The sequence below is a fragment of the Nycticebus coucang genome, chromosome 22 (genome assembly GCF_027406575.1).
Source record: "Nycticebus coucang isolate mNycCou1 chromosome 22, mNycCou1.pri, whole genome shotgun sequence".
Classification (NCBI taxonomy): domain Eukaryota; kingdom Metazoa; phylum Chordata; class Mammalia; order Primates; family Lorisidae; genus Nycticebus; species Nycticebus coucang.
Window position 1 is genome coordinate 22643211 of NC_069801.1, and position 13547 is coordinate 22656757.

At 46.9% G+C, this 13547-nt stretch overlaps 1 protein-coding gene across 1 annotated transcript in view; it reads left to right on the forward strand.

Annotated features, from left to right (window-relative positions):
• The first annotated feature begins 12971 nt into the window (after positions 1-12971).
• Positions 12972-13547, forward strand: part of YTHDF2 (YTH N6-methyladenosine RNA binding protein F2) — a 38282-nt gene continuing 37706 nt past the window's right edge. Inside the window, 4 exon segments of the mRNA XM_053576184.1 lie at positions 12972-13042; positions 13044-13169; positions 13171-13339; positions 13342-13477. Of these exon segments, the coding sequence (XP_053432159.1) occupies positions 12972-13042; positions 13044-13169; positions 13171-13339; positions 13342-13477 (502 nt within the window).

Below are 13547 nucleotides of genomic sequence, written 5' to 3' on the forward strand. Positions count from 1 at the left end.
TTTGTTGGTTGTAGTTGTCATTGTTGTTTGGCAGGCCCAGGCTGGATTTGAACCCGCCAGCTCTGTTGTATGTGGATGGCACCTTAGCCGCTTGAGCTACAGGTGCCGAGCCACACACTGCTGTTTTCTTCATGGCACTATCCCCACAAACTTGGACTAACATGTCCCTAATTTCACTTCCCCTCTTGCCAAGTTTAACCAGAAATTTACCAGCCTGAGCAAAGCAAGACCCTGTCTCTACTAAAAATAGGAAAACTAGCTGTGGTGTTGTGGCGAGCACCTGTAGTCCCAGATACTTGGGAAGCTGAGACAAGAGGATCACTTGAGGTTCCTCTGAGCTATGACGCCAGTGCACTCTACCAAGGGCAACAAAGTGAGACTCTGTCTCAAAAATAAAATAAGAAAAGAAAGAAATTTAACGTTTGTTCATTGCTCTGATTGAAGCTCTGACATTGGACGGCACACAAAAAACACACAACACGGGGACATGACTTGGCTCCTATAGCTCCTATATAGTGAGTAGGGTGCTGGCCACATACACCAAAGCTGGTAGGTTCGAGCCCGTCCTGGGCCTGCTAAACAACAATGACAACTGCAACCAAAAAATTGTCGGGCGTTGTGGTGGTCACCTGTAGTCCCAGCTACTTGGGAGGCTGAGGCAAGAGAATTGCTTAAGCCCAGGAGCTGGAGGTTGCTGTGAGCTGTGATGCCATAGCACTCTACCAAGGGCAACATAATGGACTCTGTCTCAAAAAAAAAAACAATACATGGCATGAACACAGCTGTGAGACAATGACATACTAAGGTTATATACTGATATACCACTGAAACCTTACCAGCTATTTATACAGTGCTGCCAATGTAAGCACACAGTGTTAAGTTTGTGAATTTAATCGTCATGCCTCATACATTTATTTTCTCCCTCCAACTACAATGGAAGTTCCATGAAAGCAGGGATTTTTTTTTTCTTTTTTTTTTTGAGACAGAGTCTCCCTGTGTCACCCTTAGTAGAGTGCTATGGCATTACAGCTCACAGCCACCTCCAACTCTTGGGCTTAAGCGATTCTCTTGCCTCAGCCTCCCAAGTAGCTGGGACTACAGGCGCCCGCCACAACACCCGGCTATGGGCTATTTTTGCTGTTGTTGTCATTGTTTAGCAGGTCCTGGCCGGATTCAAACCCACCAGGCCTGGTGTATGTGGCCAGCACCCTACCCACTGAGCAATGGGCGCCAAGCCAAACTTTCTTTTTGTATTTTTTGTTTTTTGTTTTTCTATAGTTTTAGGGACCTTTCTTGTCTCTCCCTATTCACCATAGTTTTCATAATCCCTGGACCAGTGCCTGACATGTAGTAAAAGCTTGATAGATATGTGATGCATGAATAACTAACAATAGCCAATACTTACTGAAGAGGAACTATGTACAGAGCATTGTTCTAAGCATTTCTCATTCTAATCCATTTGATCCTCACAACAATCCTATGTGATAGCATTATTTACCCCATTTTATAATAAGTAAACTAACGTAGTTATGGGTCTACTTTAAATGATGGACCTTTGATGCATTGTATGCCAATCAAATTTATTAAACAGAGCTGTTATATGTACTAGAAAACCTTAATACCTAAAAGGAATGTTTCGATGAATCATTTTCTAATGGAAATATTTTATTTAAGAACATGTTTAGGGCGGCCCCTGTGGCTCAAGGAGTAGGGCGCCGGTCCCATATGCTGGAGGTGGTGGGTTCAAACCCAGCCCCGGACAAATAAAAAAAAAAAAAAAAAAAAAAAAGAACATGTTTAGTGGGTGGCTCCTGTGGCTCAGTGGGTAGGGTGCCGGCCCCATATACCTAGGGTGGCAGGTTCAAACCCGGCCCTGGCCAAATTGCAACAAAAAAATAGCCAGGCGTTGTGACAGGCGCCTATAGTCCCAGCTACTCGGGAGGCTGAGGCAAGAGAATCACCTAAGCTCAGGAGTTGGAAATTGCTGTAAGCTGTGACACTACAGCACTCTACCAAGGGCGATAAAGTGATACTCTGTCTCCAAAAAAAAAGAACACATTTTGTCTTTTTTGTTTTTTTTTTTTTTTTATATTTTTTTTTGTAGAGACAGAGTTTCACTTTATTGCCCTCGGTAGAGTGCCGTGGCGTCACACAGCTCACAGCAACCTCCAACTCCTGGGCTTAGGCGATTCTCCTGCCTCAGCCTCCTGAGTAGCTGGGACCACAGGCGCCCGCCACAATGCCCGGCTATTTTTTTGTTGCAGTTTGGCCGGGGCCGGGTATGAACCCGCCACCCTCGGTATATGGGGCCGGCGCCCTGCTCACTGAGCCACAGGCGCCGCCCCACATTTTGTCTTTTGATTGTTTTGAGACAGAGTGTCATTCTGTTGGTCTAGCTAGAGTACAAGGTCCTGTTCATAACTTACTGAAGCCTCAAACTCCTGAGCTCAAGTAAGCCTTCTTCTCTGAGCCTCCCAAATAGCTGGGACTTCAGTTGTGCACTACCACAGTTGGCAAATTTTTTCTATTTTTATTTTTTTAATTGTTTCTATTTTTAGTAGAGATAGGGTCTCCCTCTTGCTGAGGCTGGTCTCAAACCCCTGAGCTCAAGTGATCCTCCTGCTTCGGCTTCCCTGAGGGCTAGGGTTACAGACATGCTCCACCACACTTAGCCAATCTCTCTATTCTTACCTTGTCCAAGTTCTATGTAGCTACCACTCAAGGATCAAAACAGAAGGATTTATCTGTTAAACATTGTCACAAATAGTTTAGACATATTTGCTTATGTAACTATTTTTCGTTGGCATAGATTTAAAATTCAACCAGTTTTTCCAGGGGCTCCCTGGCTTCATTTCCCTCTGGCATTTTCTCCAGAAATCTTGTTTAGGTATCATTTTTTTCTCCAACCTATTGTCTTAGATTGAGATGATAAGCTGTTTCCTACCACAGTACTATTAAGACCTACAGATCTCTAGGGGTGGCGCCTGTGGCTCAGTGAGTGGGGTGCCGGCCCCATGTGCCAAGGGTGGCGGGTTCTAAGCCCAGCCCTGGCCAAACTGCAACAACAACAACAAAAAAAAATAGCTGGGTGCTGTGGCGGGCACCTGTAGTCCCAGCTACTCCGGAGGCTGAGGCAAGAGAATCGCTTAGGCCCAGGAGCTGGAGGTTGCTGTGAGCTGTGTGATGCCACGGCATTCTACCAAGGGGCATAAAGTGAGACTCTGTCTCTACAAAAAAAAAAAAAAAAGACCTACAGATCTCATGTATCAATAAAACAAATTAAAAGTCTTGGGGAACAACATGAGTTCCCAACATTATATTTTGCTAAGTAAGGACTTTTTTTTTTTTTTTTGAGACAGAGTCTCACTCTGTCACCCCAGGCCAGACAGCCATGATGTCATAACTCACAGCAACCTCAAGCTCCTGGACGGAAGCAATCCTTCCTCAACCTCCCAAATAGCTGGGACTACAGCCGTGCACCACCAAGACTGGCTAATTTTTCCATTTTTAGTAAAGATGGAGTCTCCGGCTGGTCTCGAACTCCTCAGTTCAAGCAATTCATCTCCTTCGGCCTTCTAGAGTGCTAGGATTACAGGTGTGAGCCACCTCGTCTGGCCCTAAGTAACATCAACTCTCATTTTCTCTCTCTTTTTTTTTGCAGTTTTTGGCCAGGGCTGGGTTTGAACCCGCCACCTCCAGTATATGGGGCCGGTGCCCTACTCCTTTGAGCCACAGGTGCCACCCTCAACTCTCATTTTCATCATTTGAAAAGAAAGGACATGTTTACATCAAAAAGGTAGGAAAGAAATAATCTCAGAATAAAGTCTTCCACACTGAATAAATTTACCTTCATGAAAAACTCATTACCTGGCCTTGGTGTGGTAGCTCCTGTCTGTAATCCTAACACTCTAGGAGGCTGAGGCAGGTGAACTGGTTGAGCTCAGGAGTTCCAAGAACAGCCTGAGCAAGAGAGAAACCCCATCACTGCTAAAAATAGAAAAATTAGCTAGGCATTGTGGTGGGTGCCGGTAGTCCCAGCTACTCAGGAGGTTGAGGCTGGAGGTTTACTTGAGTCCAGAAGTTTGAGGTTGCTATGAGCTAGGCTGATGCCAGGGCACTCCAGTCTGGAGCAACAGAGTGAGACTCTGAAAAAAAGAAAAGAAAAGAAAGAAAAGGGAAGGGAAGGGAAGGAAAGGAAAAAGTCATTATATTGTCATTACCTTTCTCATTAGTAAATGAGAAATTACAATGTCATTACCTTTACATTAGTAAAAATTTCTGTTCTCACTTCTAGAGAGATTTAAACTTCCAGTTTAATCTTAAAAATGCCTTTAGTTGTAATACTTTCTTGGTTCCTATTCTTTTCTGGCCTTGATGTCTCTAATAGCATCTTTTAGATATAAACAGCTGTGAATTCCTAGTGTCCCAACGCCACCTGGCCCAGCTGTAGGTCTTTTCTTCCTTTAGTCTGATTCTCACATTGGTCTTTTCACACCTCCATTCAGAGATTCATAAACCACCTGCCCATTAAAAAGCCAATCATCAACTTACCTTGTGGTTTTCATTTCCACAGTGCCTTTCTTTTAACATTCAATTAAGCTAGTTAATACTGTACATTTAACGTTATTTATTTACTTATTTTTGTGCAGTTGTCACTGTTGTTTAGCTGGCCCGAGCAGGGTATGAACCTGCCACTCTCAGGGTATGTGGCTGGCGCCGTAACCACTGTGCTACAGGCGCCAAGCCAACTTTTTTTTTTTTTTTAAGAGATGAGATCTTTGGCTCTGTTGCCTAGGCTCAAGTGCAGTGGCTCACTGTAGCCTTGAACTCTGAGGCTAAAAGGATCTTCCTGCCTCAGCCACCCTAGTAGTTGGGACTACAGGCACATGCCACCATGCCCTAGCTACAATTAACTTCTTTTTTTGTGTGTGTGTGGTTTTTGGCCGGGGCTGGGTTTGAACCCGCCACCTCCGGCATATGGGACCAGCGCCCTACTCCTTGAGCCACAGGCGCTGCCCTACAATTAACTTCTTTTTTTTTTTTTTTTTTGTAAAGACAGAGTCTCACTTTATGGCCCTCGGTAGAGTGCCGTGGCCTCACACAGCTCACAGCAACCTCCAACTCCTGGGCTTAAGCGATTCTCTTGCCTCAGCCTCCCGAGTAGCTGGGACTACAGGCGCCCGCCACAACGCCCGGCTATTTTTTGGTTGCAGTTTGGCCGGGGCCGGGTTTGAACCCGCCACCCTCGGTATATGGGGCTGGCGCCTTACCGACTGAGCTACAGGCGCCACCCCTACAATTAACTTCTTAACACAGATGATGGTAGCACCAGGTTTTCATCATTTTTTATTTTTTATTTTTTTATTTTTTTTTTGTGGTTTTTGGCCGGGGCTGGGTTTGAACCCGCCACCTCCGGCATATGGGACCGGCGCCCTACTCACTGAGCCACAGGCGCCACCCAGGTTTTCATCATTTTATAGAGGGTTGACATTACAAGGGAGAATTTTGAAAATGAAGAACAGATTAATGCAACATTTTTTTAGCATTGAATTATACAGTTTTTTTTTTTGAGACAAGAGTCTCACTATGTCAACCTCGGTAGGGTGCTATGGTGTCACAGCTCACGGCAACTTCAAACTCTTTGGGCTTAAGTGATTCTCTTACCTCAGCCTCCCAAGTAGCTGGGACTACAGGCGCCTGCCACAAAACCTGGCTATTTTTTTGTTGTAGTTATCATTGATATTCAGCTGGCCCGGGCTGGGTTTGAAACCACCACCCTTGGTGCATGTGGTCAGTGCCATAACCACTGTGCTATGGGCGCTGCCCTGAATTATAAAGATTAATAAGGAAAATTGTTCTGGGCGGCGCCTGTGGCTCAAAGGGGTAGGGCGCTGGTCCCATATGCTGGAGGTGGCGGGTTCAAACCCAGCCCTGGCCAAAAACTGCAATAATAATAATAATAAATAAATAAATAATGAAAATTGTTCTTTGTTGTATAAGCAGTTGTAGATTTATTGGCGAGGCAATATGTAAAGTAGGGGTTTTCTTCATCTGGGGTCCATGGGGTGGATGGGCTTGGAGGGGATGGTCAATGAGATCATACACAAAATGTTGGGTGTATTCATACTCTTCTGGAGAGAAGATTCATTACTTTCTTCAGATTCTCAACTGAGCCTAAGATTTCCAAAAGAGAAAGAAATATTGATAGAAATTGATAGTTTTTTTTTTTTTTTAATGTCAGAATTACAGGGGTACAAACGTTTTGGTTACATGAATTGCTTTTGTAGTTTGAGTCAAAGTTATAAGTGTGTCCATCTCCTGGATGGTGTCATTGTACTCGTTAGGTGTAAATTTACTCCACCTCTCCACTCCCTAGAAATGGATAGTGTTAATACACTAAGTTACCATAAGGAAGTATGATCAATATTATGTGTAAACAAAGAATAGCAGCTTCTTTCTGCTGAGGGGAAAATAAGGCTTCATTGATGAAGATTTTGGAGGACAGATAGCAACTGGGTGAGGAAGATGGCAAAAGCATTTCAGGCAGAAAGATCTGTATGTGTAAAATCATAGGCTTTGGGGCTGGGTGCGGTGGCTCATGCCTATAATCCTAGCACTCTGGAGGCTGAGGCCAGTGGATTGCCTGAGCTCACGAGTTTGAGACCAGCCTGAGCCAAAGCATGACACCACAGCACTCTACTGAGGGCAACAAAGTGAGACTGTCTCAAAAAAAAAAAAAAAATCATGGGGCTTTGGGGAAAAAAGGTGTATTTGAGAAAAAAGAGCAGTGTGACTGAAGCATGGAGTGTAACTCTGTGGTTAACATGGCAGTTGAGGCTTCAGAAATACGTGGGGCTAGAGAGTGACAAGCAATGTAGCCCACAGAGAACCAGCAGAATTCTTTTTTTTTTTTTTTTTTTTGAGACAAGAGTCTCACTACGTCGCCCTTGGTAGAGTTTGTGACATCACAGCTCACAACCACCTCAAACTCTTGGGCTTAAGGAATTCTCTTGCCTCAGCCTCCCAAGAAGCTGGGCAGCAGAATTCTTTACACAGGCTTCTACAGTTAATTGTATGAGATACATAAACATTTCTATGAGAGGTCTCTTTTATTCCTACCGTATTAAGAGGGTAACTTGGGCAATGAAGTCTACTGTTCCTGATAACAGCTTTGAAAAACTGGAAAGCTGGGCGGTGCCTGTGGCTCAGTGAGTAGGGTGAGGGTGGCGGGTTGGAACAAGGTCCTGGCCAAATTGCAACAAAAAAATAGCTGGGTGTTGTGGCGGGCGCCTGTAGTCCCAACTACTGAGGAGGCTGAGGCAAGAGAATCACCTAAGCCCAAGAGCTGGAGGTCGTTGTGAGCTGTGACACCATGGCACTCTACCCAGGGTGACAAAGTAAGACTCTGTCTCTAAAAAAATAAAAACTGAAAAGGTTGAGAACCAGAACTCTAGGACCCAGTCTAGCTCACTGAAAAGTTCTGAAGACTACATAAAATCTGCCCTTTCCCCTTCCTATTTCTTTTCCCCCTCACCAGCACCTTCCCCCACCTTACATATCCAGAAGGTTCCACTAGCGGTAGAACTAGAAGGGATTCAGAGGTCATTTTGGCCCATCTTCTTTGTTTGATAGTCTTGGAATTAGATGCTGAGTGTGGAAATGATTTTCTCCCCTGATCCCCCTTCTCTCTCTCTGATTTGGTGCTCTTCTTCCTGTCTTCTGAAGAAATCTCATGGATTCCCTGGGCTTTAACTAACATGTGTCCCAAAGGTGCCAAGACTGTATTCTCTTTAAACCCTGAACTGTTTGTCTACAGAGCATTTCTGTCTGTTTTATGTTCTCCGGAATCATAGCAAGTCCAAAGATAAATGTGTGCCCACCCCACCTGCCAGAAAAAGGCACCTGCTTCACCCAGATGTTTTCATCAAACTAGGCCGCATCCTTCGTACTGCCTTCTCCTTTAGAGTCCTCCCAATTCTGTCAACCACCAAGACTTCTCATTTTACCATCTACAACTCCTGTTTTTTATCTACTTCTCGCTGTCTTCACTGTGGCTGTGTTAGTCTTCCACCATTACTTTTTGCCTGGATTTACTGCAACACTCTTCTTTTTTTTTTTTTTGAGACAGAGTCTCACTATGTCGCCCTCAGTAGAGTGCGATGGCATCACAGCTCACAGCAACCTCCAACTCCTGGGCTTAAGCAATTGTCTTGCCTCAGCCTCCCAAGTAGCTGCGACCATAGGTGCCCCGTCGCAATGCCCAGCATTTTTTCTGTTTCAGTTGTCGTTATTGTTTAGCTGGCCTGGGCCAGTTTCAAACCCATCAGTCTTGGTGTATGTGGCTGGCGCGGAGCCTGCAACACTCTTCTAACTCCTAATCTACAATCTTCTCCCTACATCTAACTCCTATACTGCAACCAGAGTGAATTATTATTATTATTTTTTTTGAGACAGAGCCTCAAGCCGTGGCCCTGGATAGAGTGCTGTAACATCACCGCTCACAGCAACCTCCAACTCCTGGGCTTAAGCGATTCTCTTGCCTCAGTCTCCCAAGTAGCTGGGACCATAGGCGCCTGCCACAACACCCTGCTATTTTTCTGGTTGCAGCCGTCATTGTTGTTTGGCGGGCCCGGGCTGGATTCAAACCCACCAGCTCAGGTGTATGTGGCTGGCGCCTTAGCTGCTTGAGCCACAGGCGCCGAGCCTATTATTATTATTATCTTTTTTTTTTTTTTTTTGCAGTTTTTGGCCGGGGTTGGGTTTGAACCTGCCACCTCCGGCATATAGGACTGGTGCCCTACTCCTTTGAGCCATAGGCACTGCCAAATTTTTTTCTTTTAATTTTAATTTTAATTTTTTTTGAGACAGAGCCTCAAGCTGTCGCCCTGGGTGGAGCGCCATGGCATTACAGCTCACAGCAACCTCTAACTCCTGCACTCAGGCAATTCTGTCTCCACCTCCCAGGTACCTGGGACTATGGGTGCCCACCACAACACCTGGCTATTCTTTGGTTGTAGCTGTCATTGCTGTTTGGCAGGCCAGGGCTGGATTCGAACCTGCCAGCTCTGGTGTATGCGGCTGGCTCCTTAGCCACCTGAGCCACAGGCGCCAAGCCTATTTATTTATTTTTTTTATTTTTAAAATTAAAGTAATTTTTTTGAGACAGACTCTCACTTTGTTGCCCTCAGTACAGTGCCATGACATCATAGCTCAGAGCAACCTCAGACTCTTGGCCTCGAGTGATCCTCTTGCCTCAGCCTCCCATGTACTTGGGAATACAGGTGCTCACCACAACGCCCGGCTATTTGTTAGAGATGGGGTCTTGCTCTTCCTATTGCTTAGGCTGTGCTCAGGCGATCTACCCACCTCAGCCTCCCAGAGTGCTGATTTTTCTCCTTTCTACACAATTCTCCAGCTTTATCTGGTGCTCACATCATTATGTAGCAGTCATGCTGGACTTCTTTTAATTCCTTACCAGTGCCTGAGCTCCTTTGCTTAGGGCCTTTGCAATGCACTGTTCTCTTGCTTTCCTTCCCTGCTTGCCTGCGCAATTTCTCCTTAACCTTCATGTTTTAGCTGCAGCTCATTTCCTCAGAGAAAACTTCCTTGGTTTGTCTAAAGAGATGGTATCTATCTATATTTCCTCATTGCACTCTCCATAATTGTAACTGAGTTAACTATTTGCTTAGTCTCAGTTTCCCTGTCTAGTCTAAAGCTTAACGAAGAAGTGAACTGTCTTAACACTTTCTCCCCCAGCACACTGCCTGGCCCTCCATAGTTGACCATCTCCCTATGTTGACCACCTCCTTAAGTTGACCTAATTTTCCTAGACCCGACATGCACCACACGTACGTTATCAGTACAGTAGGCCTAGTTCCTTACGTTGACCACCTACCTCTATATGTTGACCAGTTTTTTAAGTCCCTTAGGTGGTCAACTTGCAGAGGTTCTACTGTATTTGACAGAAGAGGGATTCAATGTTTCATCCACCCAGTGGCAGAGTTGAAACTAGAATCTATACCCATTTCCAGCATAGTATTCTTTCCTCCAAACTATAAAATAATACCACACATTCTAACTTCCCCTCTTTCTTTCCACTGATTAAATATATATTAGTCTTGGTTAGGTGCAATGGCTCATGCCTGTAATACTAGGACTCTGGGAGGCTAAGGTGAGAGGATTGCTTGAGGTCAGTAGTTTGAAACCAGCCTGTCTCTATTAAAAATAGAAAAATTAGGGCAGCGCCTGTGGCTCAGTGAGTAGGGCGCCAGCCCCATATGCCGAGGGTGGTGGGTTCAAACCCAGCCCCGGCCGAACTGCAACAACAAAAAAATAGCCGGGCGTTGTGGCGGGCGCCTGTAGTCCCAGCTGCTCGGGAGGCTGAGGCAAGAGAATCACATAAGCCCAAGAGCTGGAGGTTGCTGTGAGCCGTGTGACGCCACGGCACTCTACCGAGGGCAGTAAAGTGAGACTCTGTCTCTACAAAAAAAAATAGAAAAATTAGGCTCGGTGCCTGTGGCTCAAGTGGCTAAGGTGCCAGCCACATACACCTGAGCTGGCAGACTCGAATCCAGCCCAGGCCTGCCAAACAACAATGATGGCTGCAACCAAAAAAATAGCTGGGCGTTGTGGCAGGCACCTGTAGTCTGAGCTACTTGGGAGGCTGAGGCAGGAGAATCACTTGAGTCCAGCAGTTTGAGGTTGCTGTGAGGTAGACTGAGGCCATACCTTTCTACCCCAGGTGACAGAGTAAGACTCAGTCTCAAAAACAAAAACAAAAACAAAACTTTATCAGTCACGTGGGTTCTGTTTCTTCAGGGGCCTATTAAAGGCAATTTGGTAAATTAATCCAGGTTTAGAGATTACTCTTCTCTCTGAAGGATATTTGCATCTTAACTGGGAACTCCTGGAGAACAGAAGGTAATCCCAAAGGAACTAATCAAATGTTTTGGCACCATGAAGGTATTTTTGGAAGCAAAGAATTTTTACTTGCATCCCTAATGGGTTTGCAGAAAATGAACCTACAATGTAACAGACATGCTGGTTTTTAAAACTATCTCCACAATAAATCTGTTACATAGGTATTATTATCCCCTTTATCAAATGAAGGAATCTGGGAAATATTTAGTAATCTACCCAATGTTGGACATCTGATTGGGAAACCAGTATTTATTAGACCCTTTCTCTCCTAGCATATGACTCCTGGTCTAATCTTTTTACAATACCATGCTGCCTCTAAGGGTAAGCATAGGCAACTGCTTACAGTTTATATAAATCTGGGCTGGCTGCCTGGTTGATTGACTAACAAAAGTATTACTAGGCATCTTTTATTCTCTGAAACTTGACATTTTATTGCTTCCACTAAAAGTCCATCACATTTGGCACCTGACCTTATTCATTCCCACCATAAATGTGATTATGGGCAAAACAGAAAAAAGCTTTGAGCACTTTCAACAAAATTACGACTTAAAATCCAAGATGCCACATTATTTTACTACTGAGTCCACCAAAACCTACTGTATCCAGCAAGTGGATGGCATGAGGTTAACAATTCGTAGTGCATTATTTATCTGTTTGTAACTTATTTGCAATAAAAAAGCCATTATATGGGCTTTCCTAGTATCAAATATCCCTTGATACGTTGAGTTTTCTGATTAAAAATGCTTCCACCCATCTTTTGGGTCCCGATCGGATTCTGGTTCTAGAATACAGGATTACTTTTCTCTGAGTGGCTGGCTATATATTAGCTTTGTAAATTTGGCCGTATTTACTTAACCTCTGCTTTTATGGATGTGAAGTGGAGAGACTGATAGCTATTTTGAAGTTGTTGAAAGACAAATGTGTTTGAAAATATCTAATAACAAAGCTTGGCCCACAGCGGGTATTGGAAGAATGCTAATTTACTCGTTTCTACATATCAAAAACATTCCCTCCTGAGGTCTACATATTTTGTGCTTTGGAATCCTTGAAAGTAAATGTAAAATTTTGGGTCGATGTGGGAGGTGTATTTTTCATGGAAATAAAGTCCACAGTTTTCACAGGTTATCTTGGGCGCTAGTGACTTCCTTGAGAAATTGTAGATTCTCCTCCCTGCAAGGGTAAAGAGCGAACCTCTTTCGCGGGGGACCGGATGTTTTGTGTGGATATTTTGTTCTTTGGGGTATATTCTTCTGCAGTCCGCTAACATAGGAAAATGATCGGGGCCCTTATCGGGAGGTGGGGGATGTCACTCTCCAGGGCAGAGCCCAATAAAGTTTTCTCGGGGGCTCTGTGACCCCTCTTTGGGTTCCCTCCCAGATGGGGGTGGGATGCCACTTGCAGCTGGGAGGCAGGTTCACTTTAAGGTCGCCCGGGCTTCAGACGCCGCTCCGTTACTGAGAAACCAGCTTTTGACAGTTCTCTCAAGCTAAAGCTGCTCTCTCCAGGAGCTACACAAATCCTCTCGGCGAGACCCGAGCCGCCCCCAGCCCCCTAGGCCCCAATCCTGAAGCGGTGGGGGCGGGGGGGCCGCGCGCACCGCTTCCGCTCCTCCAGACCACCAGAGGGCGCCGCGGCCCCGCCTCTTCCTTCCCGGGGTGCTTCGCGCCAGGCCCGTTCCGCGTGGGTGAGTGAATGTGAGAGTCAGCGCTCGCGCTGCGCGCGCTGTCCACCTCCGCCGCTCGGCGCTCTTATTTCGACTGTGAGGGGCGGGCACGCGCGCGCGTAAAAGCATAGAGACGGGCGTTGAGCTTTCGGGCTAGAGCGTCGCCGAATCCGAGCCGGAGCCTGAGCCGCGCGCTGTGTCTCCGCTGCGTCCGCCGAGGCCCCCGAGTGTCACGGACAAAAGCCGCCGTCGCGCCGCCTGCTCCCGCAGCCGGGGCTCATCTGCCGCCGTCGCCGCGCTGAGGAGAGTTCGCCGCCGTCTCCGCCCGTGAGGATCCGAGAGCCATGTCGGCCAGCAGCCTCTTGGAGCAGGTACAGGCCCGGCCCGCATGCCTCGGCCATTGTGTGAGGCGAGAGGGAGCCCGACTAGGCCCGGGCCCGCCGCCCCCGGTCGCGCCGAGGCGAGGCGGCGCATCTCGTGGGCCGGGTTTCGGGCCTCTGCGGCCAGCCGCGCCCCGCGTCTCGCCCTCAGCCCGCTCTTCCCGCTCCTCCCGGGCCTCGGAGCCCAGCGGCCGCGCCGCGTTTCCTCCTCGGCGGGCCTCGGTTTCCTTCCTTGTTTCCTTCCCCCTTTCTCGGAGCGCTGGTTTCCCCGCGGGGCTGCGGGCGTCCCCAGCGTTTCCTCCCGGGGCCCCGCGGGCCTGGCGCTTCCCCTCGCCTCCCATTTTCCACCTCCCCCTCACCACCATTCCTCACGCCTCCCCCTCAGGCCTGCTCCTTTCTTCCCTTTTCGGGCCCTGCTTTAATTTGTCTTTTCTTTTCTATTCCTCCCTCGGACAACTTGCTGCTCGGCGACGTTTCCTTCGCCCTCAGAGACCAAAAGGTCAAGGAAACAAAGGTAAGCCCGGCGCTGCCGGCGGGCCGGGGCTGGGAGGGGGCCGGCGAGCCGCGGGGGCGGGGTCTCCGGG